Source organism: Molossus molossus, unplaced genomic scaffold (assembly GCF_014108415.1).
Source record: "Molossus molossus isolate mMolMol1 unplaced genomic scaffold, mMolMol1.p scaffold_m16_p_3, whole genome shotgun sequence".
NCBI lineage: Eukaryota > Metazoa > Chordata > Mammalia > Chiroptera > Molossidae > Molossus > Molossus molossus.
In genome coordinates this window covers 129,459,688-129,486,530 of record NW_023425366.1, presented here as the reverse complement: position 1 = coordinate 129,486,530, position 26,843 = coordinate 129,459,688, and the positions used below count along the sequence as shown (strand labels likewise).

The 26,843-nt window shown below is 56.4% G+C and overlaps 1 protein-coding gene across 3 annotated transcripts in view; it reads left to right on the top strand.

Moving 5' to 3' along the window:
- POLR3E (RNA polymerase III subunit E) overlaps positions 1 to 25,638 on the top strand; it is a 38,482-nt gene extending 12,844 nt beyond the window's left edge. Inside the window, exons 1-21 of one of the 3 annotated variants that reach the window (XM_036279793.1) lie at positions 1,862 to 2,170; positions 2,418 to 2,491; positions 3,613 to 3,663; positions 5,797 to 5,874; positions 6,498 to 6,613; positions 6,938 to 7,020; positions 9,514 to 9,621; positions 9,878 to 9,927; positions 11,379 to 11,498; positions 12,441 to 12,526; positions 12,730 to 12,774; positions 12,849 to 12,940; positions 13,821 to 13,941; positions 16,751 to 16,832; positions 17,856 to 17,915; positions 17,984 to 18,141; positions 18,460 to 18,521; positions 19,000 to 19,523; positions 21,169 to 21,246; positions 23,920 to 24,045; positions 24,816 to 25,638. In XM_036279793.1, the coding sequence (XP_036135686.1) occupies positions 2,456 to 2,491; positions 3,613 to 3,663; positions 5,797 to 5,874; positions 6,498 to 6,613; positions 6,938 to 7,020; positions 9,514 to 9,621; positions 9,878 to 9,927; positions 11,379 to 11,498; positions 12,441 to 12,526; positions 12,730 to 12,774; positions 12,849 to 12,940; positions 13,821 to 13,941; positions 16,751 to 16,832; positions 17,856 to 17,915; positions 17,984 to 18,141; positions 18,460 to 18,521; positions 19,000 to 19,523; positions 21,169 to 21,246; positions 23,920 to 24,045; positions 24,816 to 24,872 (2,133 nt within the window). In that variant the 5' untranslated portion in view covers positions 1,862 to 2,170; positions 2,418 to 2,455 and the 3' untranslated portion in view covers positions 24,873 to 25,638. Of the gene's footprint in view, positions 1 to 1,861; positions 2,171 to 2,417; positions 2,492 to 3,612; positions 3,664 to 5,796; positions 5,875 to 6,497; positions 6,614 to 6,937; positions 7,021 to 9,513; positions 9,622 to 9,877; positions 9,928 to 11,378; positions 11,499 to 12,440; positions 12,527 to 12,729; positions 12,775 to 12,848; positions 12,941 to 13,820; positions 13,942 to 16,750; positions 16,833 to 17,855; positions 17,916 to 17,983; positions 18,142 to 18,459; positions 18,522 to 18,999; positions 19,524 to 21,168; positions 21,905 to 23,919; positions 24,046 to 24,815 lie in introns of those variants that run through there. The other 2 variants (XM_036279791.1, XM_036279792.1) reach the window with 2 other exon arrangements.
- Positions 25,639 to 26,843: the final 1,205 nt, after the last annotated feature.

Genomic DNA, 26,843 nt, shown 5'->3' with positions numbered 1-26,843 from the left:
TTCTTTATTTCCAATATTGTATTCTTCATTTCTGACTTTTTTCCAATGTAGTATACTGCTACTCAACTTACTACTGTCAGATTTGCAGCCCTGAGGACTCCTTTTTTTTCTTCCTTTTTTATTCTCACCCGAGGACATTTTTCCATTTTTTGTTCAGATAGAGTGTGGGAGAGGAGAAACATCGACGTGAAAGGGACACATTGAGGGGCTGCCACCCGCACGACCAACCAGGGCCGGGACAAACTGCAACTGAGGTATGCGCTCTGAGCGGGAACCGAACCCGGGTCTCTCGCTCTAACTGCTGAGCAAAACCGGCCAGGGCAGAGGACTCCTTTTTAATGTAGTATGTGTTCTGCTCCCACAGGAAGGAGGAACAGCCTGTTCCCGGTACAGCGTGACTGCTTTTTATGTTTTCTGTGTCTCTGTGTAAGTTCACCTAACTTCCCCTAAGTTCATTGAGCTTCCTCATAACCAGTGTTTCAAATTCTTTGTCTAGTAGATTGTCTGTCTCCATCTCATTTAGTTCTTTTTCTAGAGTTCTGTTCTGTTCTTTCATTTTGGACATGTTTCTTTGTCACCCTGTTTTGGCTGCTTCCCTGTATTTGTTTTTACTTCTGTGTATTAGGTTGGTCTGTGACATCTCCCAGCCTTGGTCGAGTGGCTGTATGTAGTAGGTGTCTTGTGAGACTCAGAGGCACAGTTTTCCTCGTCACCTACGTCTAGGATTTCAGGAGTCCTGTGTGTGAGACCTGTGTCCCCCTGTTATTGCGCCTGGATTGCTGTTGGCCTGTCCGTGGGTTGGGTTGACCTGAGGGCTGGCTTTAGAGGGCAATCTCTTTTTTAGGGGTTGACCCCACAGAATGAGATTTGCTTTGGTGCCCACCGAGTTCGCCCTTTGGTGTGTTTGTGGAGCTGATGGGTGGTGCTCTGCTGTGGTCTGAAGTTGGCCCCTGGGTTTGTTGGTTCTGAAGCCTCTTAGGAAGGCTCTGGTGTAGGCACTGTTTGTGACCGGCTTGGCATCCCTTGGTAGAAGCTACAAAGTGATCTGCATTTGGTTACCACTTGTGCTGGGTTTGGTGGCTATTGGGAGAGGCTTTGCTGCGGACCCAGACTGGCTGCCACTAGTCCTTGTCTTGGGACCCTTTGATGGGCACCATAATGCGAGCTGAGGCCAGCTGCCACTTGTGCCGGGCTTGAGGCCACTGAGTAAGATGTATAGGGCACACCAAGGCCAGCTGCTGCTTGCTTGAGGTTTATGGACCTTTGAGAGATCTTAGGAAAGTCCTCAGCTTGAGCTAAGGCAGGTTGCTTGTGTGGATGAGCCTCTGAATTAGCTCTGTCTGGGTGCATGCGCTGGGTGGGACAGGGTCTCTGGGAATCACCTCTGTGGGGGTGAAAGGTGTTTGCTCGGTTATTGGAGAGCTCAGATTTAGCACCCCCGTGTCCCTGAAGATTTGGGTGGGTGAGGAGGGCTCAACAAGGGAGCAGTGGTACCTGCCTGCACTTCAGTCCCCAGAGAGAGCTGCCCCAGCTCCTTCCCTTCCAGCCTGTGTCCGAAGCTGGTCATTTTAGTTCCTCCTCATGTGTCCCTGGCACTTTTCGAGCTGCTGTGCCCGTGCTGAAGCCCAGAGCCAGAGTGAGTGAGTGTGCATGTGCGCGCGCTCACCCCTTTAAGAGGTCACCTGGGTTTCCTGCGGCCCTTAGTCTCACCTGCGTGGAGTCCATGCTGATTTTCACAGCCGGCTGTTGTAGGGGCTCCTCTTCCCGGCACTGGTGCTATGGGCTCGGGGGCCTGGTGTGAGGCTGGGACGCCCCCACCCCTCAGATGACTTCCACAGGCGTGATATCACCACACGTGGGTGTGGGGCTAGCCTATTTTGGTCCCCCCGTCCCCACCAGTCTCAACGTAGCTTCTGTTGTATTTCCTTAGTTATGGCAGTTCTGTTCAGCTAGTCTTCAGGTGCTTCTCAAGGTGGTTGTGCTATAATTCAGTTGGCGTTTTGATGTGGCCATGGAGGAGGCGAGCACCGCTGTTCCTACTTTTCACCGCCTGGACCAGAGCTTCCGGCTCTTCTTAAAACTTCCCATGGCCTCAGTTAGCTCCTGAGTGTTGTAGACATGGCTGTGGCTCAGCCAGCCTCCATCCCCAGGCCTGGTGGCGACTTGTCCTGTGAGTACTCAAAAATACCCCTAAAGCTGGGCATTCTTTCCCATTGGTGCAGCTTGCATCCCCCTGTTCACACCCAGTGCTTGTTTTTGTTTCTTTTTTGGGGGGCTGATGGATTATATAGTTGGCCCTCCGCAGATGACTCCAGGGTACATACAGAGAGAGGATTAACTTGTTTGTCTTGGGGTTCTCCCTCCCAGAGTATGTCTGTCAGAACTGACTGATGGCCAGGCCCTTTGCTCCCTTACAGATCGAGTCTGAGGACCTCACTGCGGGCTCCCCCCTAGTATGGCCAATGAAGAGGATGACCCAGTCGTGCAGGAGGTAACTGCTGCTCCCCACCCTCTGCTGGCTACCAAGGAGAAATGCCTGTGCCTTGGGCTGCAGGCGGTAGGGCTGGGCTCCTTCGGTCCATCCTCAGGCCAGACTGGGACCTTCTCTCCCCAGGTACCTGCCTGGCTGACCCTCTCACTCCCTTCAGGTCTCTGATCCACCATCTCCTTGTCAGAGTGGCTTCCCTGACCACCCTTGTGGTTGTGTGGCGTTCTTCTGCATTCTGACCCCCACCCCCAGCACTCTAGCCCCTTCCCTGGGCCTTGCTTTGCCTTGGCCACAATGCTTATTAGCCCCTAGACATAAGCCTCCTCCTGCTGGAGTGTAAGCTCGGGAAAGCAGAGCTTTTATTCTGTTCACCTGTCCACAAAGCCAGGTCCAGTTCCTTGGACATAATAGATATCAGTGCCATTGTTTTTTGAATGAATGAATGAGACTGACAACTGGACCCACCTGGGGCTGTGACAACAATGAAGGAGGTAGTGTCTCTCCCTTTTCCTCCCTTCAGGCAGCTTAGGATCTTCTGGGGAGAGACTGATGAGGGAGGTGTCTCAGAAGCAGACTGTGGGAAGCTACTTTCAGTGGCCCAGCTCTGGACACCTAGAACCTCTAGGCTTCCACAAGCGCTGTTTCCGCCACGAGGAGGCCCTGCACCCGATGACCTTGACTAGTCCCCAAGGCCTGGAGATGGGAGAGGACATGGTTCCTCTGAAGAGCTAGGAAGCAGGAAGGTCTGCTGCGTGGTGGGGCTGGTCAGGATGATAGGTGATCCAGGCTGGGTGCTGGAAGGTACAGGGAGACACCCTCCCCTGCCTTATCCACCTCAGAAAAGCATTTAATCGGCTCCAGGGTGCAGCCTGCTCTGGGCAGCCCCAGGGAAGATGCATTTTTTGGATTATACTGACCCTAGGTAGACTTCTGCACTGGCCCCCTGGGAACTCTAGGGAGGGCCCTGGATATGTCCAGGTTGGGGACTTGGTTTCCTTTGGTTTTAGCAACAGCTGAGCTCTTTCCTCCACCCCAGACTGCCTTGGGGCCACTGCCCCCATGCCAGCGGGGCAGTCAGGCCCTGGGTTAGGTCTCCTGATTAAGTTTTCTTCCCTTGTTCCCAGATCGACGTGTACTTGGCCAAAAGTCTGGCAGAGAAGCTCTATCTGTTTCAGGTAATTGTGGGACCTGGAGGTAAAGAGGGTATTGGTGGGAGGGGGTGCAGGGACCATGGGAGACCTGAGTGTGTGATTGGATGGTTCTGTGGGGGGGTGAAATGCGGCCTCGGGGGAGAGCTCTGTGCCGCGAGAGCTCGGGTGCGGACCGACCGCCAGCACTGAGCCCAGTTCCCTTTCCGCTTCACTGCCAGCCCCTGGGCAAGTTCCTTGATCTCTGTGCCTCAGTTTCCTTGTTTGCAAGATGGCGATGGTACTGATACCTGATTTGCAGGTTCCCATGGGGATCAGATGAGTGTGCATGGTTCAGAGCTGGCGTGGAGAGGGCCCTTCTGGAGCCCTCCGGCTGTGCCCTCGGTCGTCCCTGTGCCTCACGGGTGCTGCGGTGGGCTGTGTGCAGACCTGTTCACGGCACTGGACATAAAACGAACTCTTCTACCCCACAGTGACCTGTGGTGCTTAATGTTATTGTAATTTTATAACAGCTTTATTGAGATCTAATCTACATCCATACAATTCCCCCATTTAAGTGGATAAGACGGTGGATTTGAGCCTCTTCACAGGACTCTGCAACCAGCACCACAGTCTATCAGGACGTTTTGCCCCTTTCCCCCATCCCCACCTGCAGCTCTGGGCACCCACTGACCCTGTTCTCTCTGACTTTGCCTGTTCCAGAGTCCCACGGTGTGTGGCCTTTTACGTCTGACTTCCATGACTTAGCACGATGCTTTCGAGGTTCACCAGTATACCAGGGCCTCGTTCTTTTTGTGGAGGAATAACTCCATAGCTCAGATACATACACCACACGTTTTGTGTATTTTTGCGTCAGTTGATGGGGATTTGAGTTGCTCCACCTTTTGGCTCTCACAAGCAGTGAGTGCTGCCGTGAGCATTTCCGTGCAAGTGTCTGAGTGGAGGTGTGTCCCTCGGTGTGGGTTTGTTGGGTCCCGTGGAAACTCAGCACTTTGAGGAACCACCAGACTGTTTTGTACCAATTTGCATTCCTGGCAATCAGGTTACTATTTTAAGTCTTTGTCCCCATGTTGCATATGATAAGACGAGGCACAGGGAGGCTGGTAGCCTGCGCACAGGGCCTGGACAGGGCAGCCACAGCAGTGCTCCTAGTGTCTGTCCCCTACCCTGAACCCTCTGGAGGCTTTGGACCTGGGGGCCCTCGCTCGGGACTTCTGAACCTGCCTCCCTCCTGCACAGTGATGGTGGGACTGGCGCTGGGCAGTGACCCGTGGGTATGCAGGGTGTTCAAGCCCTGTGCCCTCTGGTGAGGACGCTCGTGCCAGGGGAGGTGAGGAGCTTGGCCGAGTCCATGAGTAGCAAGTGGCAGAATGAGGACCGGAACTCAGGTCTGTCTGATTCCAGATTCTGTGCCCTTCACTACCCTTCTTCCCAGCCCAGGCCTTTCAGGGGCTCCGTCCGATGGGCTGGACTCCAGCCCAGGAAGCAGAGAGGGGTCACTGCTGCTACTGAAGTGAGCGTCTAGGAAACAGCCATTTCCCAGGCTAGAGCGCTGGTCTCACGCACCGCCACGCCCCCCCGGGCCATGTTGCGCCGTGGCTCAGCCTTCCCTCGCGGCGTGGGGGCAGGGGGCGCGGAGAAGTGCGGCTGTGAGGCGAGGGTCCAGAGCAGTGCCTGAAGGTGTGTGACGTAGACGTGACCTCACACATGACACTGGTGTCCAGAGGGCTCTCTGAGGTCAGGCAGACCAGCCCCCTTCTCTGTCTTACTGTCTGTTCTGGAAAAGTCACACGGAGCAGAAGGAGAGAGACTGGGGTAATGACTTCCCACGTGGCCGCATCTGGCTTCGGCAGTGAGCGGTACTTGGCCAGTGTTGTTTTCCCTCTTGGCTCCCTTGTCCTCCTACCTGGTGGTCTGCACTGGTCATCCGACCGCGGAGCTCACTTTGACTCCCCGGCGGTGCTCTGGGTGCCAGGGTTTGGGCTCCTGCGGCTCGGGCATGTCCACTGGAGGTCAGAGACATTTAAACCGGCACTTGGAAAGGAGACCAAGTGGGGCCAGTGGGGTGGGGGGTGAGGAGACCAGGGCGTTGGCCAGAGTGCCCAGAGTGGCTCTGGTCGGGCTGGCCAGGCTGCGCTGATGGCTCCCTCCCCTCCACAGTACCCTGTGCGTCCAGCCTCGATGACCTACGATGACATTCCGCACCTCTCAGCCAAGATCAAGCCCAAGCAGCAGAAGGTGGGGCTACCCTCTGTGCCGGAGGCGTGTAGGTGGGAGCTGGGGAGGCCAGGAGATGACCCGTTGGGGACTGGAAGCCTGGAGGAAGGAGTGGAGAGTCAGACAGCCCTTTGCAGGGCCTTGAGAGCTGAGCAAGGGAGTCTCCAGGAATAAAAAGGGTGGGCAGCTCCAGAGAGGCCTGGGACAGTGAGCTTCCAGTTAGGGAGTAGCGGGGAGGGGGCCAGTGTGAGCGGGCTTGGTGTGAGGGTCCAGAGCCTGGAAGGCTGGTCCGGGAGGGGCCAGGATCCCAGGGACATGCCGTGCCAGTTTTGCCCGTGCTGCTGGCTTTTCAAGAGAAAGTGAAAATAAGATTTTCATGAGAAATCTCTGGATTTTTAACTCCAGATACAGATCTCTGGCAGTGGAGCTGGGGGGAAGGGACAAACTACCAGGACCACCTCCTGCCCCCTCAAAAATTGCTCTGGCCTTTTCTGTCAGAATTGGGGTTTGTGACCTGTGTGTAGACTGAAGCCTGAGACCCCCAGGGCGGGACATGAATCTGTCCTCTTCTGGGCAGGCAGGACTGTCCCCTGAGGACTGTGTCTGAGGTCCTCATAGCCATTGGGGGTGCTTGGTGCCTCCAGGTCGAGCTTGAGATGGCCATCGACACCCTGAACCCCAACTACTGCCGCAGCAAAGGGGAGCAGATCGCGCTGAACGTGGATGGCGCCTGCACGGACGAGACCAGCACCTATTCCTCGTGAGTGCCGCCCGGGCTCCAGGCTCCCCACCGGCCCCACCTCTGAGGGGATGGCCTAGTGCATCTGTTCCCTGAAATGGCTCCTCCCACCAAGTCCTTCCTGGGCCCCTTGAAGGCCAGGGGGCCTCCCACCCCCTGCTTGTGTCTTGGGGCCTACACAGGCCTTGGGCTCTGCCACCCCAGCTTTCCTCCTGCAGCACAATAGCCTGTGCTGTGGGCCTGGCCCTGGCTCTTGGGTTTCAGGAGGTGTCTGGGGGGGGGCTGTGCCTGCCAGGCCCGGTCTGGTGCTTCCTGCCCTGATGCCCGTTCTCCCTGTGCTCCTAGGAAGCTGATGGACAAGCAGACATTCTGCTCCTCCCAGACTACCAGTAGCACGTCCCGCTACGCTGCTGCGCTCTACAGGCAAGGTACCTTGGCTGGGCCCGACTGAGGCTGACGGCGGGGAACGGGGGTGGGGGAGCTGGGACCCAGAAGCCTGCTCTAGCCTGGTGTGCAGCCCCTGCCCTGCCGAATTCTAGACGCCTACGGGGGCCAGGCAGCTTGTGCAAATAGCAGGTTGTCAGGGGGCCCGGCTGCGTTGGCCATCTTCAAGGACTTCTGGCTAGCCACTGCCCATCCTTGTAGGGATGGGCTCCTGGGACGCGGGCACACAGCATAACTCGTAAGACAGGTTGTAGACTTTTGTTTTAAATACAAGGTACTTGAGACTTTGCAGTTCTGCTCCTAGACGGCAGCTACCAGGGGGATGAAGCCGAGTCCACGTGGAAACACGTGCACTGTTCCTGACAGTGACAGTGAGCGCCCAGCCGTCTGTCCTTGAGCTGATGCCCGACGGCAGTGTGCTGTGGCCACTCAGTGGAGTGTCACTCAGTCATCTCAGAGAGCGAGGGATGCACACGTGTTCCCAGATGTGCCCGCAGAGCACTAGGCCTGTGGAAGCGGCCAGTCGCCAGGCCACACGTTCTGTGGTGCCATCCACCTGAAACGTCCAGAGCAGGGACAAGCAGGGCAGAGGCGAGGCTGGTAGGGCACGGCCCACACGCTCTTCAGTGGATTGTGGTGCTGGCTCTGTAATTCTGCATATTTTATAATACATTGAATTGTATGGCATATGAATTCTATCTCACCGCAATTAAAAGTACAAGGTCCTGTAGGTGTTTATAGAGTTGATGAAGCAATAAATGAAACTAATTTGAACACTTATGAAACAAAAGAATAGAATCAAAATAGAGTAGCATCAGCCTGGCCAGTGTGGCTCAGTGGACTGAACGTCGTCCCATGGACTGAGGGGTCCTGGTTTGATTCCTGGTTGGGGCACATGCCCAGGTTGTGGGCTTGATCCCCAGTGGAGGGGCGTGCAGGAGGCAGCCTGATCAGTGTATCTCTCCAACATGGATGTTTCTGTCTCTTTCTCTAAAACATCAATAAAAACATACTTTTTTAAAATTTTTTATTTATTTATTTTTTATCCTCACCCGAGGACATTTTTCCATTTTTTGCACAGATAGAGTGGGAGGGAGAGAGAGGAAGAGAGAGAGAAAGGGAAACATCGATGTGAAAGGGACACATCGAGTGGCTGCCACCCGCATGACCAACCAGGGCCGGGGACAAACTGCAACCGAGGTACGTGCCCTTAGCAGGAACCGAACCCAGGTCTCTCTGGACCGCAGGTGGATGCTCTAACCGCTGAGCCAAACCAGCCAGGGCTAAAAACATACTTTTAAAATATTTTTTCTTTATTGACTTTAGAGGGAGCGGAAGGGAGAGGGAGAGAGAGATAGAAACATCAATGAGAGAGAACAATTGGCTGCCTCTTGCATGCCCCACACTGGGGATCAGGCCCACAACCTGGGCTTGTTCTCCAACCAGGAATCAAACTGGTGACCTCTTGGTGCGTGGGCCAATGCTCAACCACTGAGCCACAGCGGCCAGGCCAATAAACACACACACACACACACATATATAAAATATATATATATATTTTAAATCATCAACTAGACTCTTCTACATTTCAAGGGACAGAGCCCTGGCAACCAGACCATCCCCTCATTTACTCCTTATCTGGAGCAGTCTGCTCTCTCGGGGTCCAGACAGAGCCCGAGCCTTTGGGTTCTGCTCTTTGGAGCCCACATGCACCTGCCTCCAGGGCAAGGTCTGACTCACAGGAAAGTCATGGCCTCCATCGGAGACTGGGGGGCCTCTTCCGCCTCCGGGGCTGCTTCTCCAGCCACATTCAGTACTGACTTCTTCATGGAACGGGTGGGATTATGGCAGGAGGTGGGAGGATGAGGGTGGGAACTGGGGAGACAGTGCGGCGGGGTGAGTGAGCGAGTCCTGGGGGAGAGCAGAGTGTGTTGGGGAGAGTGAGCGAGGCCTGGGGGAGAGCAGAGTGTGTTGGGGTGAGTGAGCGAGGCCTGGGGGAGAGCAGAGTGTGTTGGGGAGAGTGAGCGAGTCCTGGGGGAGAGCAGAGTGTGTTGGGGTGAGTGAGCGAGGCCTGGGGGAGAGCAGAGTGTTGGGGTGAGTGAGCGAGGCCTGGGGGAGAGCAGAGTGTGTTGGGGTGAGTGAGCGAGGCCTGGCGGGAGAGCAGTGTGTTTGTTGCTTGGTTGGAGGGGGCGCAGCGGGACTGTGCTCGGAGGGTGTTGGGTGCTTGTGGGGGGGATTTGAGTCTGGAGTCCTGTCCTGATCCTGGATGTGTGCTTGCTGTGTCCAGCAGGGCCAGGTGGGGTCAGCCTGGTAGTCCCAAGGCTCTAGGGTCAGAGGTGGGAGGTAGTTTGGCACTGGGCCAAGGTCTTTAGGGGAGTCTGGGGCCCTTGGTGACTGACTACCTTTATTTAACCAGGCTTGGCGGGGGTGGGGGGCGTGGCTTAGTTCTTAGGTCCAAGCCTTTCTTCCTCTGCCAGGTGAGCTCCACCTGACACCTTTACATGGCATCCTGCAGCTGCGGCCCAGCTTCTCCTACCTGGATAAGGCAGACGCCAAGCACCGAGAGAGGGAGGCAGCTAATGAAGGTGAGCTCTGGCCCCAGCCCTGCTGTCTGTCTGTGACTGGGCAGGAGGGATTGGCGGAGGAAGTATGGAAGGGATGCGTTACAGGTGCTTAGCAGCATCCTTAGCCTCTGCCCACTGGCTGCCAGTAGCACCCACCTCCCAGAATGTCTCTGCATTTCTAAGTGTCCCCTGACATGCGTTAGGACAGTTCACAGGCCTGCTGCTTGGGCCTTCCTGGGGCCCCACCAGAGGCTGAGCAGGCCTGTTTCTCTTGCAGCGGGGGACTCTTCGCAGGACGAGGCGGAAGAAGATGTGAAGCAGATCACGGTGCGCTGTGGCCTGAGAGGGAGGGGTGGGCCGGGAGGCAGCAGGCTGGCTTTGCAGCTCAGTGGTGTGGAGAGCAAGGGGCAGGAGGGTCTGCAGACTGTGTTCTGAGGTGAAACGGATGCAGAAACAGTCTGCTCTTCAGAACTCTCTTACTGGGCCGCCTGGAGAGACAGCCTAACGTCTGTCCAGCAGAGCTGTCCCAGTTGTGAGCAGGATGGCGGCCCTGTCTGTGCGAGCTGGTAAGAGCCCGGGCCAGCGGTGCCAGTGCACACGCTGCGTGTCCAAAGCCCTCGATGAGCGGGCCGCAGTCCTGTGCTGACAAACCGAGTGGTGCTATCTCGTTAGTGGCGCACGTTTGAAGAATTTCTATCTTAATAGTTATTCCTGTACTTTAAGATTGTTGGAAGAATATTGACCTTCCATTTGTGGCTTATAAAGTCTCCCATTTAAGTATGTTTAGGTTAAAATGAGTATTTGAAGGAAAATCCTGCGCAGGTGATGTGCGTGGGACACAGCGTGGCTGAAGCTGTGACTGTCCTTGAGGCGGGTGGGCTCTGGCACAGCCAACGTGGGGCCTCATCTTTCTTCTCCGTGGCTTGTTGGATGACCTCAGATACCTCTCTCCCTTCTTGGGGACTCTCGGGCCCCTTTTTAACAAGACATTCTTGGACCTGTGTGCCTTCAAGGCCTCCTGTGGAATCCTAGAATCCAGCCCAGCCGGCGCCCAGCTCCCCTTTCACGGAGAGTGACACGGGGCTTGGCTCCTTCTGGACCTGAGCAACAGACAGCAGGTCCAAAGGCGCAGGTGAAAGGAGTGTGTGGGTCCTTGGTACGGGGAAGCTGGAGGGTAGCCTCACGTATGGCTGAATTCAGACTGTCACTGAGACTGGTTTCTCCCTCTCCAGGTTCTGTCTCTCTCTTGTGGCCTCTTCCTCAGGCGAGGTGTCTGGCCAAGGTGGTAGAGAGAGTTGTCCCAGCTCCAGGCTTACAGCCTCCCAGCCTCCAGGGGAAAGAAACTACTTTGTCATTAATCCTAAGTCAAAGTTCAGGATGGACTCATTGGCTGACCCAGCCCTGAGCCCGTCCCTTGTGGTTGTGCTGTCCAGGTCTGAGGCTCCTGCCCGCTCTGTAGCTGTGCATGGTGTTTGGGGGGACGTTAGGTAGGAACTAAAGGGGAACTGGTGTTTCTCATGGGAAAACGGGGGTGCTGCCGCCAGTGAGTGGAAACGGAGTGGGTGCAGGCGGGCCCCGCGCCGAGGAGGCTGCTCCCGTCCGGCCTGTGGGCAGACCACAGAGCGGGACGTGGTTAGAACTGGATTTAAAAGACCTGCGTGAGGAAACGAGGGGAAGGTGGGAAGTGCCCCAGATATGGGGTCCTCGGGCCTCCTGGTGGGCCAGGACGGCAGCCCAGGAAGTGTCCCAGGCCTGAGGCCCTCGTGCCGCCCCCGCAGGTGCGGTTCTCCCGGCCCGAGTCGGAGCAGGCCCGGCAGCGCCGCGTGCAGTCCTACGAGTTCCTGCAGAAGAAGCACGCCGAGGAGCCCTGGGTGCACCTGCGCTACCACGGCCTGAGGGTGAGCCGCTCCCCGGCGCTGCCCTGGGGGCCCTGGGAGAGCCCGGTGCCCAGGGAGCGCGGCAGTGCGGCCTCCTTGTCTCCTGCCGGACTGCAGATTCCGTTGGCCGCTTGGTGATGCTGCAGGGAGAGGGGTTATGTCCTGCTGGCATAACCTGGCCACTCTGCACCCGGGAGGGGGGTCTGCTGCTCCCAGGCTCTCTGCAGCGGGAGCATTCCTGCTGGGCTCAGAGTGGGGCTGCTGGCTGGTCACGCATTTTTCATGCATTGTGGGCGGTGAACGCAGGCACACTTCATCTATTGCTCTGGGGACAGTCGGCCATCTGTCACCTGCCCAGGGTCACTGCCGAGCTGCCAGAGGTGATTACTGTGCACTGACTTTGGAGCCAGTTCCTGAAACTGGGTGGAGGCAGGGAAGCCGCTGAATATGAGGCCCCAGCACAGCACAGCCCAGGGCTCCCCACACCACGGCCTAGGGCTCCCCAGCATGTCTCTGAGGAGGGGTCCTGATTTTTCTGGAACCTTCCTGGGAGAGATTTGTGTTGACAGAGCCTTTGTCTCAGGGTCAGACTTGCAGAAGCTCTGCTGTTTCCTAGTGTGTGACCTTGGGCAAGTCCCCTCCTCTCTCAGAATCCGGTTCTTTCTCTACAAATGGGAACAGTGACAGTAGGACCCGCCGGCAGCGGCAGCGGTACTCTGAGGGCAGGCGAGTTGGTGCTGTCCCAGCATGGCCCGGAGCCTGCACGCCTAGGTGCGCTCTGGCTGGCTGGCGTGCCGCTGCGCTCGTGTCCCTGTATCACAGACAGGCACTGCGGTGCCGGCTCCGGGTGCTGGGGTCCCGTGGCCAGCCTTGGGGCAGCACAGTGGGTGGCTGGAGCGGGAAGTGGATGGTGGGGTGTGGGGCTGTGGGGCGCAGGGCTGCGCTGAGGTCCCTCCCCCACAGGACAGCCGCTCTGAGCACGAGCGCCAGTACCTGCTGTGCCAGGGCTCCAGCGGGGTCGGGAACACGGAGCTCGGCAAGTCGCCCAGGTGGGACTGCTGGGACTGCCACCTGTGGGTCCTCCCGGGGGAAGGGCGTGGGAGGGCCCCTTGCCCTGGAGGGCGGGGGAGAAGAGCTGGTCCTCTAGAGGGGGGCAGGGTGGGGAAGGGCCTCTCACTGGCTGCTGGCAAGGAGGCTTCAGCCTGGGGCCAGCCGGGGTCATGGGCGCTGACCTGCCCTCTCTCCTCCGCAGTGAGTACCTCCTGATGTTGATGCCGCCCAGCCAGGAGGAGGAGAAGTGAGTAGAGGTGGGCTGGCCAGCGCCCCAGGGCTCCCTGCCTGCAGCCTCTGACCACGCCTTTGTTTCCACAGAGACAAGCCAGTGGCCCCCAGCAATGTCCTGTCCATGGCCCAGCTGCGCACCCTGCCCCTGGCCGATCAGATTAAGATCCTGATGAAGAACGGTAGGTGCTCATCATGCCGTCTGCCTCCTGACTCTGGGACAGACTGAGGACCAAGGGGCAAGGCCAGAGGCTCCCATTGCCCAGAGCAGCAGCCCCGGCGGCCCCTCAAGGATCAGGCTTCCTGTGCCTCTCCCCACTCCTGCTGTGTGAGCTGGGCAGGTCACTGACCTTCCTGAGCCCAGTTCACCTGTGGAAAGGGGCTAAGGTGGCTCCTGGGAGCTGGGGTAAGGCGAGGCTGCCAGGGCTGATCCTAAGCCCTGCGTGTGGACGTGAGCTGAGGTCCTCTCAAGGACGTGTTCACTCCCGCTGTGCTGTGGCGCCCAAGCGGCAGGGACTAGTCTTTTCTTGGAGAACTCCGAGGGCCAGAGCCTGCAGGGGCCTGGAGCTGGCCAGTGGCGGACACGAGCCTTTTGAAACTCAGAGCTGAGTCCCAGGCCCTGGGCTCTTGAGGTGCCCGCCGAGGGCCTCGGGACTCGAACAGAGGGGAGCTCCCTGCTGTGCATGGGGCTGCATGACGGCCTTCCTGGGGCCTTGGCCCACTTGCTTTGCGGGGGCTCAGGTGGGGGCGAGCAGAGCAGAGTGGTTAAGTACACGGACTCTGGACCCTGGTGGCCTGGGATCTAATCCTGGCTCTGCCACTTACTAGCCAGGTGATTATGGGGGGTTGTGAAGCCTCTGGGCCTGAGTGGAATGTGGTGTGCCTCCTGGCACTCCTCGGTCTTCCCTGTGGACATTTCCTTCAAGATCCAGGGCTGTGCCGTGCTGGGGTCTTGGTGTCGTTCACGTTCTGGGGTTGCTATTTGAGCTTGCCCTGCAGACCTGGTGGGGACTGGGAAGGGGCCAGGCTCCTCTCCCTTGTCTGACGTCTCTGCGTCCTCAGTGAAGGTCATGCCTTTTGCCAACTTGATGAGCCTCCTGGGCCCCTCTGTGGACTCCGTGGCTGTTCTGCGTGGCATCCAGAAGGTGGCGATGTTAGTCCAAGGAAACTGGGTGGTGAAGAGGTGAGTTGTCTGTGGCCCCTTCACTCAGTCTACTTACATTAAATGTGTTTGCTGATGTTTTGGGTTTAAATCTGCCATAGTGCTTTCTGTTTGCTCTGCCTCCATCTCATTTCATACCCATTCTTACCTTCTGGATTCTTCTATGCTTCCCTGTCCCTGTGAATTTGGGAGCCACCCTCTCGACTGCTGCAGTGATTCCCTGCAGGTTTCAGCACCTGTGACTCGGCTCCTCTGTCAGTGCTGCTCTGTACCTCCGGGTCCAGAGGGCTCAGCGTGGTTGCATGTAGCCTCCAGCCTGTGCTGTGGTGTATTGTGGTTCCCTCTGCTGTAAGTCTCACAAGACGTGTTACCTGCTCAGTATTCTTTCCGTTTGGTCACATGTTTGTCTTTTGACTTTGTTCATTATTCCTGCCTGCGTCTTTGATTCTTAGCTGGGATGTTTCCCACTGCTGAGGAGTGCCGTGGACTTTCCTTTAGTGAAGTCTGCAGGGGCGACTTTCCTCGGCGTTTGTGTGTCTGGGTTGTCTCGTTCAGCTTTGTTCTAGAAGGATATTTTCTGCTGGGTATAAATTCTAGGGAGACCATTTTCCCCACACTGTTCTGACCTCCGAGCCTCTGCCTGTCTGGCGCGTGCTCCTCTGGCGCTGGTGTTTCCCTCTGCTGCTCTTAAATTCCCCGTTCACCAAGCCATGTCTGAGTGCAGATTTCTTTTGATGTGCTCTATTGGGGTTCATAAGTCTTGAATTTGTGACTTGATGTCTTTCAGTAGTTTCTCTTTTCCTGGGATTCCCCCATTAGTCTGTCTGCCTCTGGCCTCAGAATGTCCGTTTCAAGGGGGTGGGGACTGCCTGTTGATTCCCGACGTCCCTGAGACAGGGTAGACCCCTTGGTGAGCATAGTGGCGCTGTCTGCGTTTTATGCACATTTGGGTCATGTTAGTTCTGAATGGTATAATGTAGATTAAAGCACTCACTTTCAGAAAGTGTGGTGTAAGGTGAAAAACCTGTCAAAAAAAGGAATTGTTACAATTTTTTTTTTTTTTTTTTATCCTCACCCGAGAACATTTTTCCATTTTTTGTTCAGATAGAGTGGGAGGGAGAGAGAGGAAGAGAGAGAGAGAGAGAGAAACATTGATGTGAAGGGACACATCGAGTGGCTGCCACCCGCACGACCAGCCAGGGCCGGGGACAAACTGCAACCGAGGTACGTGCCCTTAGCGGGAACCGAACCCGGGTCTCTCCGGACCGCAGGTCGACGCTCTAACCGCTGAGCCAAACCGGCCAGGGCTGTTACAAATTTTTAAGAAAGTAATTCAGCCCTGGCTGGTTTGGCTCAGTGGTTAGGGCGTCGACCTGCGGTCCAGAGAGACCGGGTTCGGTTCCCACTAAGGGCACGTACCTTGGTTGCAGTTTGTCCCCAGCTCTTGTTGGGTTGTGCAGGAAGCAGCCACTTGATGTGTCCCTTTCACGTCGATGTTTCTCTCTCTCCTTCCCACTCTATCTGAACAAAAAAATGGAAAAATGTCCTCGGGTGAGGATTTAAAAAAAGAAAGTAATTCTCTGTAGCCTTGACAGGTGTGGCTCAGTTGGTTGGAGCATCATCCTGTGCACCAAGATCAGTAAGAAAATAAAGTAATTCACTGCAAAAAGCCCATCACTGTCTATTTGCGTCAGAGCCACACGGTGGCGCCCTTCCACTGGGAAGCGCAGGCCCTGCATGTGTGCTGTGTCTTTCGCTGTGGAAGACCTTCTCAGTGGTCTGTCACTCCACTCGTTAGGTGGGGCCTGTGTGTATTCATACCACGCGTGAGCCGGAGCCGGGGGCATCAGTGATGCCCTGGAGAAGACGCGCCCCATCCCCTGTAGTGAGACTGCCAGGTGGGGCTGGAGCTGTGCCCAGCACCCTCGTGCCACTGCCCTTCCAGCGGGTGGCCTGCCCCTGTGACTAGAAGGCAGGGCTCCTGGACCTCCCATGTGCTTCAGTCCTGCTCTGCTCTCTGCCTGGCGCTGCCCTCTGTCCCCAGGAGGCGATGGCGCAGCGTTTACTCAGTGTGTGACTGCTTGTCCGGGGCCCTGCAGGGCCCCATGCAGACACTGCCTGCCCTCCGCCCCGCGTGGCAGTGCTGGGCATGGCAGCGGTCCAGGCCACGTGCATTCGGCACCCGCCTCCTGCAGCAGCACGTGCCCACCCTGTCCCCAGTGCATGGCCAGGGCAGGTGGTGGGCATGGAGCTCCACCTTGAGGCTGGGGGGCAGCTTAGTGACCAGGAAGGATGGAGGGGGTAGGGCAGCAGGAGCAGAGGTGCCATGGGCGTGGGTGTCCGGGTGGTGTGTGTGCTCCTGGGCAGCAGGTCCGTGGACTGGGAACGGTGCTGTGGACGTGCATGCAGAGAGGCTCAGGGCGTGCTCAGGCCCCAGCCCCCTGCCCTGCACCCTGACCTCCCATCACCATTCTCTCTTGGGGTTGCATCTGCTTTCCATGTGGGGCCCACTGTTTTCCCCTGTCTCTGAGCCTGTGGCCCCTTCATGATGTGCAGTGGGCCTTGGGCCGGGCCAGTTGTTGGACGTGTCAAGAAGGGGGAGAAGGAAGAACTCTTGGTGGGGCAGGGGGAGGGGGCTTCTCTCCTAGACATGTGTTCACAGAGCCAGGCCTCTGGGGCACAGCGGGGCTCTAAGGAGAGCTGTTGCATCCAGGCCTGGCAGCCTGTGTTGGAAAGAGGCCTGGGCTGCTCTGGGGCTCCTGGTGCGCGGCCTGGGCTTTCACCTGGAGCCTGGGCAGGGACCGACCCTGCCGCTCACTCTCCTTGGCAGTGATATCCTGTACCCCAAGGACTCCTCCAGCCCTCACAGTGGGGTGCCGGCCGAGGTGCTCTGCCGGGGCCGAGACTTCGTGGTAAGTGCCCCAGTTCTTGCCTCTGGGTGGGGGAAGGTGGCTGTGGGAGGGGACGGGGACAGCAGAGGCTTCGAAGGCCTCGGCCAGGGCAGGGCAGGGGCTCTGGACTCGCCTTTCCCCTTCTTCCCTCGGAGTCCTGGCTGCATGGAGCCTGCGAGTTCCTCTCGCCAGGCGTCACAGGCTGCAGGCTGCTGGGCGGATTCTGGCCAAGGAGCATGTGTCATTTGGCTTGAGTGGTGTGTTTAAAATGGCAACTTGGTTGTTGATTTTTTGTACATCAAAATTATGATACAGACCAGATTTCTAGCTCATGATAAATAATTGGAGGGTCGGGCGGGACCGGCCCACAGACCTAAGCCCACTGACTGGATGGGACTGACGACCCCACCTCACACAGCACTGGTGTGTCTGCTCCTCCTGTGCGACCTCTGGTGTCATTGCTGCCAGCCTTTGCAACGCCAGAGCCTGGTCGTCCGTCCACCCTGCCCCGCCCTGCCTTCCCCGGGACTCCAACCCTGCCTCGGCCTGCCCTCGGGCTGCTGCAGCCTGTCTCCGTGGAGTGTGTGCTGTGGCTGAGCTGTGCACGTGCGCACGCCACGCCGGGGCGCAGGCAGCCTTAGGCTGAGGAGCGTGTCCTCGCCTCTTCCCTGGGCGTCAGGCCGGTGCTGTGCGTTGTCAGCCTCGGGGCTGCATGCAGCGTGTGCCCCCCCAGGCTCGCTCCCTGCCTGCTGGCCCTTCTCTATTTGTGGAGCTGCGTCCAGTCTGGGGCCTGGAGAGGGCATGGTTGAGGCCCTGGTGGTGGGCGACAGACAGGCAGGACCTCTCAGGCCGGGAGTCAGGGTGGGGGGTGGCGGTCCTGTTGCCATCCTGGAGGAGACAGCCCTCGGGCCTCTACAGAGAAAACTGGGATTCGGAGTTGAAGTGACCGCTCATGGCTGATCCACACCCAGGTCTGCCTGACCCTAGGCCCACAGGATGGTGGCATGGGTTTGGGGACCATCTCAGAAGTCTGTCTCTCCTCAGATGTGGAAGTTCACGCAGAGCCGGTGGGTGGTGAGGAAGGAGGTGGCCGCGGTGACCAAGGTAAGTGATGTCTCAGCCCGGGGCAGGGGGGCGGCGGGGGGCTGTGGCCTCACCCTGCCTGCCCCCAGCTCTGTGCGGAGGACGTGAAGGACTTCCTGGAGCATATGGCTGTGGTGAGGGTCAGCAGAGGCTGGGAGTTCCTCCTGCCGCACGACGGGGAGTTCATCAAGAAGCACCCGGACGTGGTCCAGCGGCAGCGCATGCTGTGGACGGGCATCCAGGCCAAGTAAGGGTGCTGGGCACAGTGCGGGGGGGCGTGCAGAGGGGTCTGGGCCACATCCTGGGCCTGGGCCTGACACGGCCACTCCTTGGTGGCCAGAGGGGTCGGTGAGGTGGAATCCGCGTGTCTATCGGAGAGAGGGAGGGGGTGCTCAGCAGCGGCAGCCTGGCTTGTGCGCCCACAGCAGGCCCGGCGGCAGCTCAGGGAGGGGTGCTGCAATGCTCCCAGCACATGGTGGCTCCAGTGACCAGGCCGTCCCTGGGCTGGGGGTGGTGCAGATGACAGGGATGTGGTTTAGAGTGAAGTGTTGATTCTTCTTTTCAGATTAGAAAAAGTCTATAACCTCGTGAAGGAAACCACGCCAAAGAAGCCGGATGGACAGTCAGGTGTGTGTGCTACCTGCTGGGCAGGCCTTCACCTGGCACTGGGTCCAGGCTCGGCCTGGGGCTGACGTGTGTGGTGCAGCTTCAGCCTTATGGACCGAACCCTCCTGTGCCTGGGGCTGGCCAGGTTCCAGGCCCCTGGCACCTACTTGCTTTCTTGGGTTGGCAGGAGGTGGGGAGAGGGGTCAGAGAAACTGGGGAAGCTCAGCACTGACCCGTCCTGGCGTGGAGCATGGGGCGTGGGAAGCTGACTTTCTCCACTCGCTCTTCCTTCGTTGTTGGGGTAGCTAAACTCTCTTGGATAAGGTGGGGGTGAAAGACAAGCCGGGCCCCAGCTGGCCTGCATTATTCCTATCCCCTTGCTCTAGACAGCAGGGTGTCCCCTCAGGGTGAAGGGATTGTCCTGGGGCAGGGGCCAGGGGCCTTCATGTTGGGCCCTCTGCCTGATCTGTGCCCTCCTGAGCAGCCTCCACTCCCACAGGGCCTGCAGGGCTGGTACCTGGGGACCAGCGGGTCCAAGTAGCCAAGAGCAGGGCCCAGCAGAACCACACGCTGCTGGGACAGGAGCTGCAGCGGAGGAAGGAGCAGGCCAGGGCGTCTGCAGTCCTGCCTGGTGTGCGGATCAAGGAGGAGCCCCTGAGTGACGAGGGAGAGGACGAGGAGGAGCAGGCCGCGGAAGGAGGCGAGCCCATGGACACCTTGCCCAGTGGCGGCCTCCAGAGCAGGCTGACCAACGGGCTGCCTGCTGCGTGGGCCGCAGGTGGGGACAGCTTCAATGGGCACCCGACCCCTGGCTGTGCCAGCACCCCAGTGGCCCAGGAGCTGCGGGCCTTCGTGGAGGCCACCTTCCAGAGACAGTTTGTACTCACGCTGAGCGAGCTCAAGCGCCTCTTCAACCTGCACTTGGCCAGCCTGCCCCCTGGCCACACACTCTTCAGTGGCATCTCGGACCGCATGCTGCAGGACACAGTGCTGGCCGCGGGCTGCAAGCAGATACTGGTGCCTGTAAGTGGGGCCTGCGCCACTGGGCGTGGACGCGAGCTGCCTTCTGCCCCTGGGCGGGGTGGGGCGCAGGAAGGAGCCGGAGAGAGGAGAGGAGTCTGGTCACTCGGAGCGACCTGAGCCCTGCCAGCTTGCGGGGAGCCAGCAAGGGGCCTGAGGACTCGGGAAGGCCATTGGCCTGGGTTAGAGTTGGCTCTCGCGATGGCTGTGAATGACCTTGGTCGGCCAGACTGGGGCTCTGCGCTCTGTTCTGAAGTGGGCGGACGTTGGTGTGTGTCAGGATCCGCCAGGGCAGAGTGAGGTGTGCCCACCTGGGTCTAGCGCCCCCACCGGCAGCTCAGCTCGTTCCTGTTGGCTCTCATGTTTAGGGTAATTTCTAGTGTCACTGGTCTTCGCAGCCCACAGGCGGAGCGGCCGAGTTTCAGAGAAGTGGGATGAGCCTGTTTCAAGGTCAGGTGCCAGGAAGTGGCAGCTGGGTTCTGGGTGCCAGCATGGTGGCCCTCGTTTCGTCCCTTCTGCCTCGGCTGAGAGGAGCGGAGCCCCGGCACGTGTCGGAGACCCGCAGCTGAGGGGGGAGGGCCGGGCCGAGGCCTGGGGGAAGCCGCAACGGGGTGAGGCGGGGCTGCTGCTGCCGCTTAACACGGGAGCTGGGTGTTTGCAGGCCAGGGTCAGAGCACCTGCAGCTTTGGGGGGAGCTGGCCCCTGTGGCAGGAGGCCGCCTTGGTGAGGTCTCGTACAGAAGGCACTGGGGTTGGGCCCTTTGGAGGCCCCCTGCCTTGACCACCCAGCAAATGGGTGCAGTTAACTGCAGGGTCAACTTTGTCTGAGCTGGGCCAGGCAGGAGAGGGGTGCTGCCTGATGTTGGCCAGGCTGTCCTGGGTGGCTGGAGGGGACAGGGCAGGGGACACTGTGGACTGTCTTCTCTGTAGCTTGCCCGTCACTTTCCCTTCCTGGGACCTGATGCGGGGACCAGATCAGTCATATCTAAGGTGGAAGAGACCTCAGGTCTGTCCAGCCTTGTGGTTTTATACAGGGGAGCTGAGGGCCAGGGAGAGCAAGTAGAGTTGTGCAGACTTGAGTTAGCTGTGTGACAATGGGCAGGAAGTAGCCCTCTCTGAGCTGGCGTTTCCCCGTGGAGAGGGGGGCCTAGCACTTCGCTGCCTCTGGTTTCCACTGACCCAGTGAGACCGTATACGCAGAGCCTCACCTGGGCGTTAGGGGTAGTAGCCACTGTGCCAGGTGCCACCTTCGTGCTTCCCTTCTCCAGGGACCCAGAGTCTGGGCCATCTCTGGGCCCACCCAACCCAGCAGTGTGCATTGCTTGGGGGGGGTGGCAGGGCCTTTAAACCCACCTTGACACAGCCCTTGTGGGAAGGGACGGGAAGGAGGCTGGGTGCCCCAGGGAGTTGGGGGAGGCTCTCGGTCGATGTTGGGGGAAGGAGAACGTTGATGTGGAAGCAGAGTAGTGAGTTAATGCCAGGCCAGTGGGAAAGACAGACCTGGCTTCCCCGCCTCACTGAGCACTGGGCTTCAAGCCAGGGGTATCATGCCCGCCGCCACAGCCCTCCAAAGGCCCTGGGGGGGATGGGCGGGGAGGGTGGGCCGCATGGAAAGACTAGTGACCAGCTCACACCTGGGTCTCGGTTAGTTTCCCCCGCAGACGGCTGCTTCCCCGGATGAGCAGAAGGTGTTCGCCCTGTGGGAGTCCGGAGACATGAGTGACCAGGTGAGGCAGTCTTTGCTGCTGGGAGGTGTTCCTGCAGGGCTGTGGCCTTTAGGGGACCCAGAGTGCAGTTGCAGTTCAGATTTTCCAGCCCTTGCCCATTCCGAACATTCTGTCTGTTGCCAAACAGGCCGGAGGTGCCAGTTGTTTGAGCCCAAATCTGGTTCCCAAGTGCCAGGTGGACCAGCTGCATGAGACTCGCCTGTTAAAAACACGATTCCCAGGACTGACCCCAGGCATCGAATGTGTCCTTTGGGAACGGGGCAGTGTCCTAGGTGCTTGCGTTTCTGCAAAGCTTTCTGATGGTTCTGGTGTCCAGCTGGCTGGCAAACCAGTGATGGACCCCGTTGCTCAGGTGGCCTCTGGCAGTAGGCATCACAAGGGTTCCTTCTCAGGTCTTGGGTGCTGCATTTTTTTAAGTAGAGAAAGTGGTCTTTTTTCCTATAATCACACCGTGGATGGGTCCCGGGCCCAGGGGTCAGGTGTGAATTAGCCAGCAGACTGTAATCATGGACCTGAGAGCCAGAAGCTTTCCCGAAATCAGGAGCTGGCCTGAACTTCTAATGTTTTTATTGATTTTTTTTTTTAGAGAGAGGAAAACATCGATGTGAGAGAGAGACATTGATGGGCTGCCTCCTGCGTGCCTCCCACTGGGGATCAAGCCCACACCCTGGGCATGTGTCCTGACCGGGAATTGAACCAGGATCTCTCAGTCCACGGGACCACATTTAGTCCACTGAGCCATACCGGCCAGGCAACTAAGATTAAGGTTTCATTGCTCAGACTCCAAAGGAGTCGGGGAGGGAGTGCGCAAAAGCCCCCACTGGGCTACTGGCTCCATTTTGCCTCTTAGGGGCGTGGCTGGCGGGCAGGATATAAAGGTGGGTGGGGCAGGCTGTAGAAGGGGCATCTGCAGGTCTCAGAGCCACCCTATGTGCCTGCCCAGAATAGGTGGTCTCTGGGTTTCCTGCTCCCCAAATACTCGGATAATTAAAAGTATAAGTGTGTATTTAAAATCCAGGAAGACTGAGAGCTTTATGCTCGGCCCAATTTCCACACCTTAGAGGCTGTTGTTGTGTTTTTTTTTTAAGTAAACTTCTCATATCTTTTTTTCCCCCCTTTATTGATTTGAGAGAGAGAGGAAGGGAAAGGGAGAGAGAGATAGAAACACCAATGAGAGAGAACATCAACTGGCTGCTTCCTGCACGTCCCCCACTGGGGATCGGGCCCACATCCTGGGCATGTGTCCTGACCGGGAATCGAGCTGGTGAACTCATGGTGCATGGGTCGACGCACAGCCACTGAGCCACACCAGCCAGGTGAGGCTGTTGCTTTTTTTTTTTAATCCTCACCTGAGGACATTTTTTGCATTTATCTTTAGATAGAGTGGGAGGGAGAGATGGGGGAAGAGAGAGAAACATTGATGGGAGAGAGACACATCGACTAGTTGCCACCCACACGACCCCAACCGGGACCAGGGACAAACTGCAACCGAGGTACGTGCCACCCTTGGCCGGAATTGTACCCGCAACTTTTTGGTTCGTGGGCTGACACTAACCACTGAGCAAAACTGGCCAGGGCTGCTTCCCTTTTTTTTTAATACAAACTGTACTGAAACTGCTGTTGGGTGTGTTAGCAGGACGTGGGCGGTGGGCGCGGACTCGGCTGTGCTGGGAGACAGCGGTCAGGGGCCGTCGGTGCTCAGTCCTGTCTGCACTGTGTTCATCCCAGGGCCAGACGACAGCCTGCGCCCTGGCGACACGTCTTTTTCTTGCTACTTCCTGTTTGCACTCACGTCTTGTTTGGAACACAGACCAGCCTCACTGCCATTGTGGGGTGACTCCCAGCACCTCTGCAGCAGGACTGGCTTGTGGAGTCACGTGTCTTCCTCCTCGACCCGTCTGGCCTCCAAGGGGCAGGGCATTGCCTGCACCCTGGTGCCTCAAGGAGGCTGTCTGTCTGTCTCTGGTCCTCACGTCTTCCTGTCCGCTTTCCCTCTGGATGTGAGAGTTCCATGGCAGTCAAGCTTTCAGAGTTGTTCAGTGACGATCACACCATAGTCTCCCCTCACTTTGCACGTGCTGTACGTCAGTGCGTTCCAGCTGTGTCCTGAGTAATGTAGACGGGTCCCTCGTATGAAGTTCCGTGATAGGCTTGATAATTTACCTGTTTTTGCTATTATTTCAGAATTCTTATGTCCCACCTTGGACATACTAGGTCAGATTTCCTCTCATAAAACACATTTTCTGTCTTGAGGGGATCTCTATTTAATTTTTATTTGGGGATGTAATTGCTTTTCATGTCGTCCTATTTCCTAGAGGCCAGGCTGTTTCTCTGCCAACACTTCCTGCCACGCCCTCCTCACCCTTTTCTGTCTTTACGGCCCTCAGTGGGCTTCCGCCTGCGGAACCTGCCCTCTCCTGTTTGTCGTGCAGTGTGTCTGAGCCACTCGTGCTCGCACCAGCTCTCTTGGGCGTGTGCCTTTGTTCTCACTCTTCACTTCGTTGGGGTCTTGAGAGATGACAAGTGGCCAGGTGTGCTCCTTTCGCCAGAGTTCCCGAGCAGGACTTCTGTCAGACTGCAGTGTGGAGTGAGGGCCACAGCCTGGCTTTCTGGTGTGGGATGTTTCTCTGTTAGGTGACTGCTTCCCATAATCACATGTCTTTGCTCCTAAAGCACCGACAGGTTTTGCTTGAAATTTTCTCCAAAAATTACCGAGTACGCCGGAACATGATCCAGTCTCGGTTGACTCAAGAGTGTGGAGAAGATCTAAGTAAACAGGAGGTGGATAAAGTGCTAAAGGTACGTCTGTTTTGTGTGTAACAACGTCCAGAGGCTTCTGCTCTGACCACGAGCTTGAGAACGAGGGTGCCCGTGACGGGCACTTCCCTGTCGTGGAGAGGGTGGCGTGGTGGCGCTTTCCTGCCGCTCCATGAGTGTCACATCCAGTCCTCAGCAGATGGCCAGTGATGGGCACGGGTGTGATCTGTGCAGAGAACTAAACGGAGTAAGATGTCGGCTCTACCTTCAAAACATGGAGTCTAGAGGGTCATCTTTACCCTTTAGAGTCCTGACTCCACTGCCCTTTGAACCCTGTGCCGCTGCCATCCCACTTCACTTCCAGTAGAGTCCGTGTCACCTTCCTGTGTTTCTCTCACGCTCGGTGTGCTCGTGTGTGGAACACGAAGTGCGCTGTGCCGGCAGCGCTCGGGGCTGCTGCGCCCCGGGTACCACTGCAGAAACCCTGCAGCGCAGACAGCTGGTGACGGTCCCTGTGTCCCCCTCTGCCACTTTGGACAACTCGGGCCATGTGTAGTGACCGTGGTTACGAAGGCCTTTGTTCTGGTCAGCTTATCCGCTGTTTTTCTGTTTCGTGTTTATGAAGCACATTCATTGGTAGTTCCTCACTCTTAAGACCCCTGTGAGGAGAGGAAGGGGTGGGGGCTGAGGCCCGAACACGGAGGAGACCAGGCAGGTCCTGCTCTCCCATTTGTGTTCTAGTCATTCCTAAGTCAGTTGTGAAATTCTGCACAGAATCACCTAGTCCTTAACATGTTCCTCTCTTTTCACAGGACTGCTGTGTAAGCTATGGTGGCATGTGGTACCTTAAAGGGACAGTACAGTCTTGACAATTGTCGCAAACCACTACCCCCAGCAAATCCAAGTCCAGGAAGGACAGCAGAGCCGGCAGAGGAAGTAGAGTCTCAGTTGCTTCAGAAGACACGGAGCAAGAGGGACCGAGCGGCTCGTGCTGCAGCCGGTGCTGTCCAGCAGGCGGAGCGCACGCGCCAGCGGTAGGACCCCCCGAAGTTGCATTGCTCCCAGAAGAGACCATCGGAACCTTCTTTGCAGTACAAGTTGAAATTCCTGATTTATTTTGCTTACTTGGTTTCATTCTCATAATAGAGTGTATTCTGATGGGCAGGGTGATGAAAATCATGGTTTAATATTTTACTTTTCAAACTTAATGCCAACAAGGTCTAAGTTATGTTTACAAGATAAAACCTCAAGGTTTTTAATATTGAAAATGCGTAGAAGCCAATATTTAGTCTTTGATTATCTATCTGCTAAGACTTCTGCCAATTTCATTAAACAAACCAAATTGAATTGTTTTACTGTTGGGTTTCTATGGCCACTTTACCTTGTAAAACCACCTACTTTATGTAGCAGTCTCCACTGTTTACATGAACCGTAGCAAAAAATTAGAATCAAACCCACCTGTTCTTAATGTTTGCATAAGGATGCAAACAAAATCAGGTAAGTATGGAACAATGTATAAGTAAGGTGATCACACTTTGGTGTAAAAAATTTATATTTTGTGTATTTTTAAAATAAATGTTAACACTAACCTGGCCTCATGGTGCTGCTGGGTGCAGGAAGGCTGCGCTGCCCGTGCCCTGGGCTGTCACATCTGCAGGTGTCTTCTAGTTGACACAGATGGAAGGAAGAAACCAGTTATATTTAATATGTTATTCAGCCCAATACAGTTAAAACATTAACTGTAATAAAAAAAATTTTACCATTCTTTGTATTAAGTTTTCAAAATCTGGGGTGTTATACTTGCACATTCTGTTTGCACAGCCACTTGAAGTGCCCAGACCTTTTCTGTTGGGCGGGGCAGCCCAGAGGGTCAGGAGAAAGAAAGAGAGTAAGCTGGGTGGGGCAAGATGTGGAATTTGGCTACCTGAAGGCTCTGCCTCAACGTATTTGGGCAACAGCCACCACTGTTTGAAGGTTTAGATGGTCTGAGCGTTTCCCCACCCTACCTGCCAAAGAGGAAACACTTCTACTACTTGGTAACGTAGTTGAACAGGTTGAACAGGTTGATTGTAGACTACGCTCCTGGTTCTGTTACCATACATGGACCTGAAGAGTAAAACATTACTAAAATTCCTCTGGAGAGTGTCCAGCTGTTATCACCTCCCAAAGGGGTCCCCTTGTAGTGCAGCGGGAACAGCACAGCCTTGGAGCAGAACGTGGAGTGCCGTGCTCAGGCCTAACCATACTCACACTGACAGCCAGAAAGGGGTGGGCTACACATGGCATTCAGAGAGCTAGAAAACATAATCAAATACAGGAAGAAATCATTGTTAAACAAAAACAAATAAAAATGAATGTAAAATAAAATATGCCAACAGTTAACCAATGAAAGAAAAGGGCTCAAACCAAACAGATGGTGAAATGGGAAGCATTACAGAGGAATTAGACAATTTATAAAATATAAATTATTAAAACTGGCTAGAAAAAAATTGCAATGGATCAAATTCTCAGAAGAAAGGGCTCAGGCAGCACAGGTGAAGTGTATAAAAAGGTGTAAAGAACAGGGCTAACCTTGAGTATGTATTAAGCCTCCAAATTCTTGACAAAGGCAGAGTGATATGAATAAAAATCCTAATAGTGTAGTCCAATGGCATGCTAGATAACTACCATACTATATCTATTAAAGGGTGGTAATACTAAACAACTACTGAAACAAATGCAAGGATGTTATCAGGGTACCCACTAACAGTTCACACTATGAACAGGCCAAATGAAAGCTATCAGGGATAAAGAATGTACAGTCATTACAGATACAAATAGTTATTACAGATGGAGTCTGT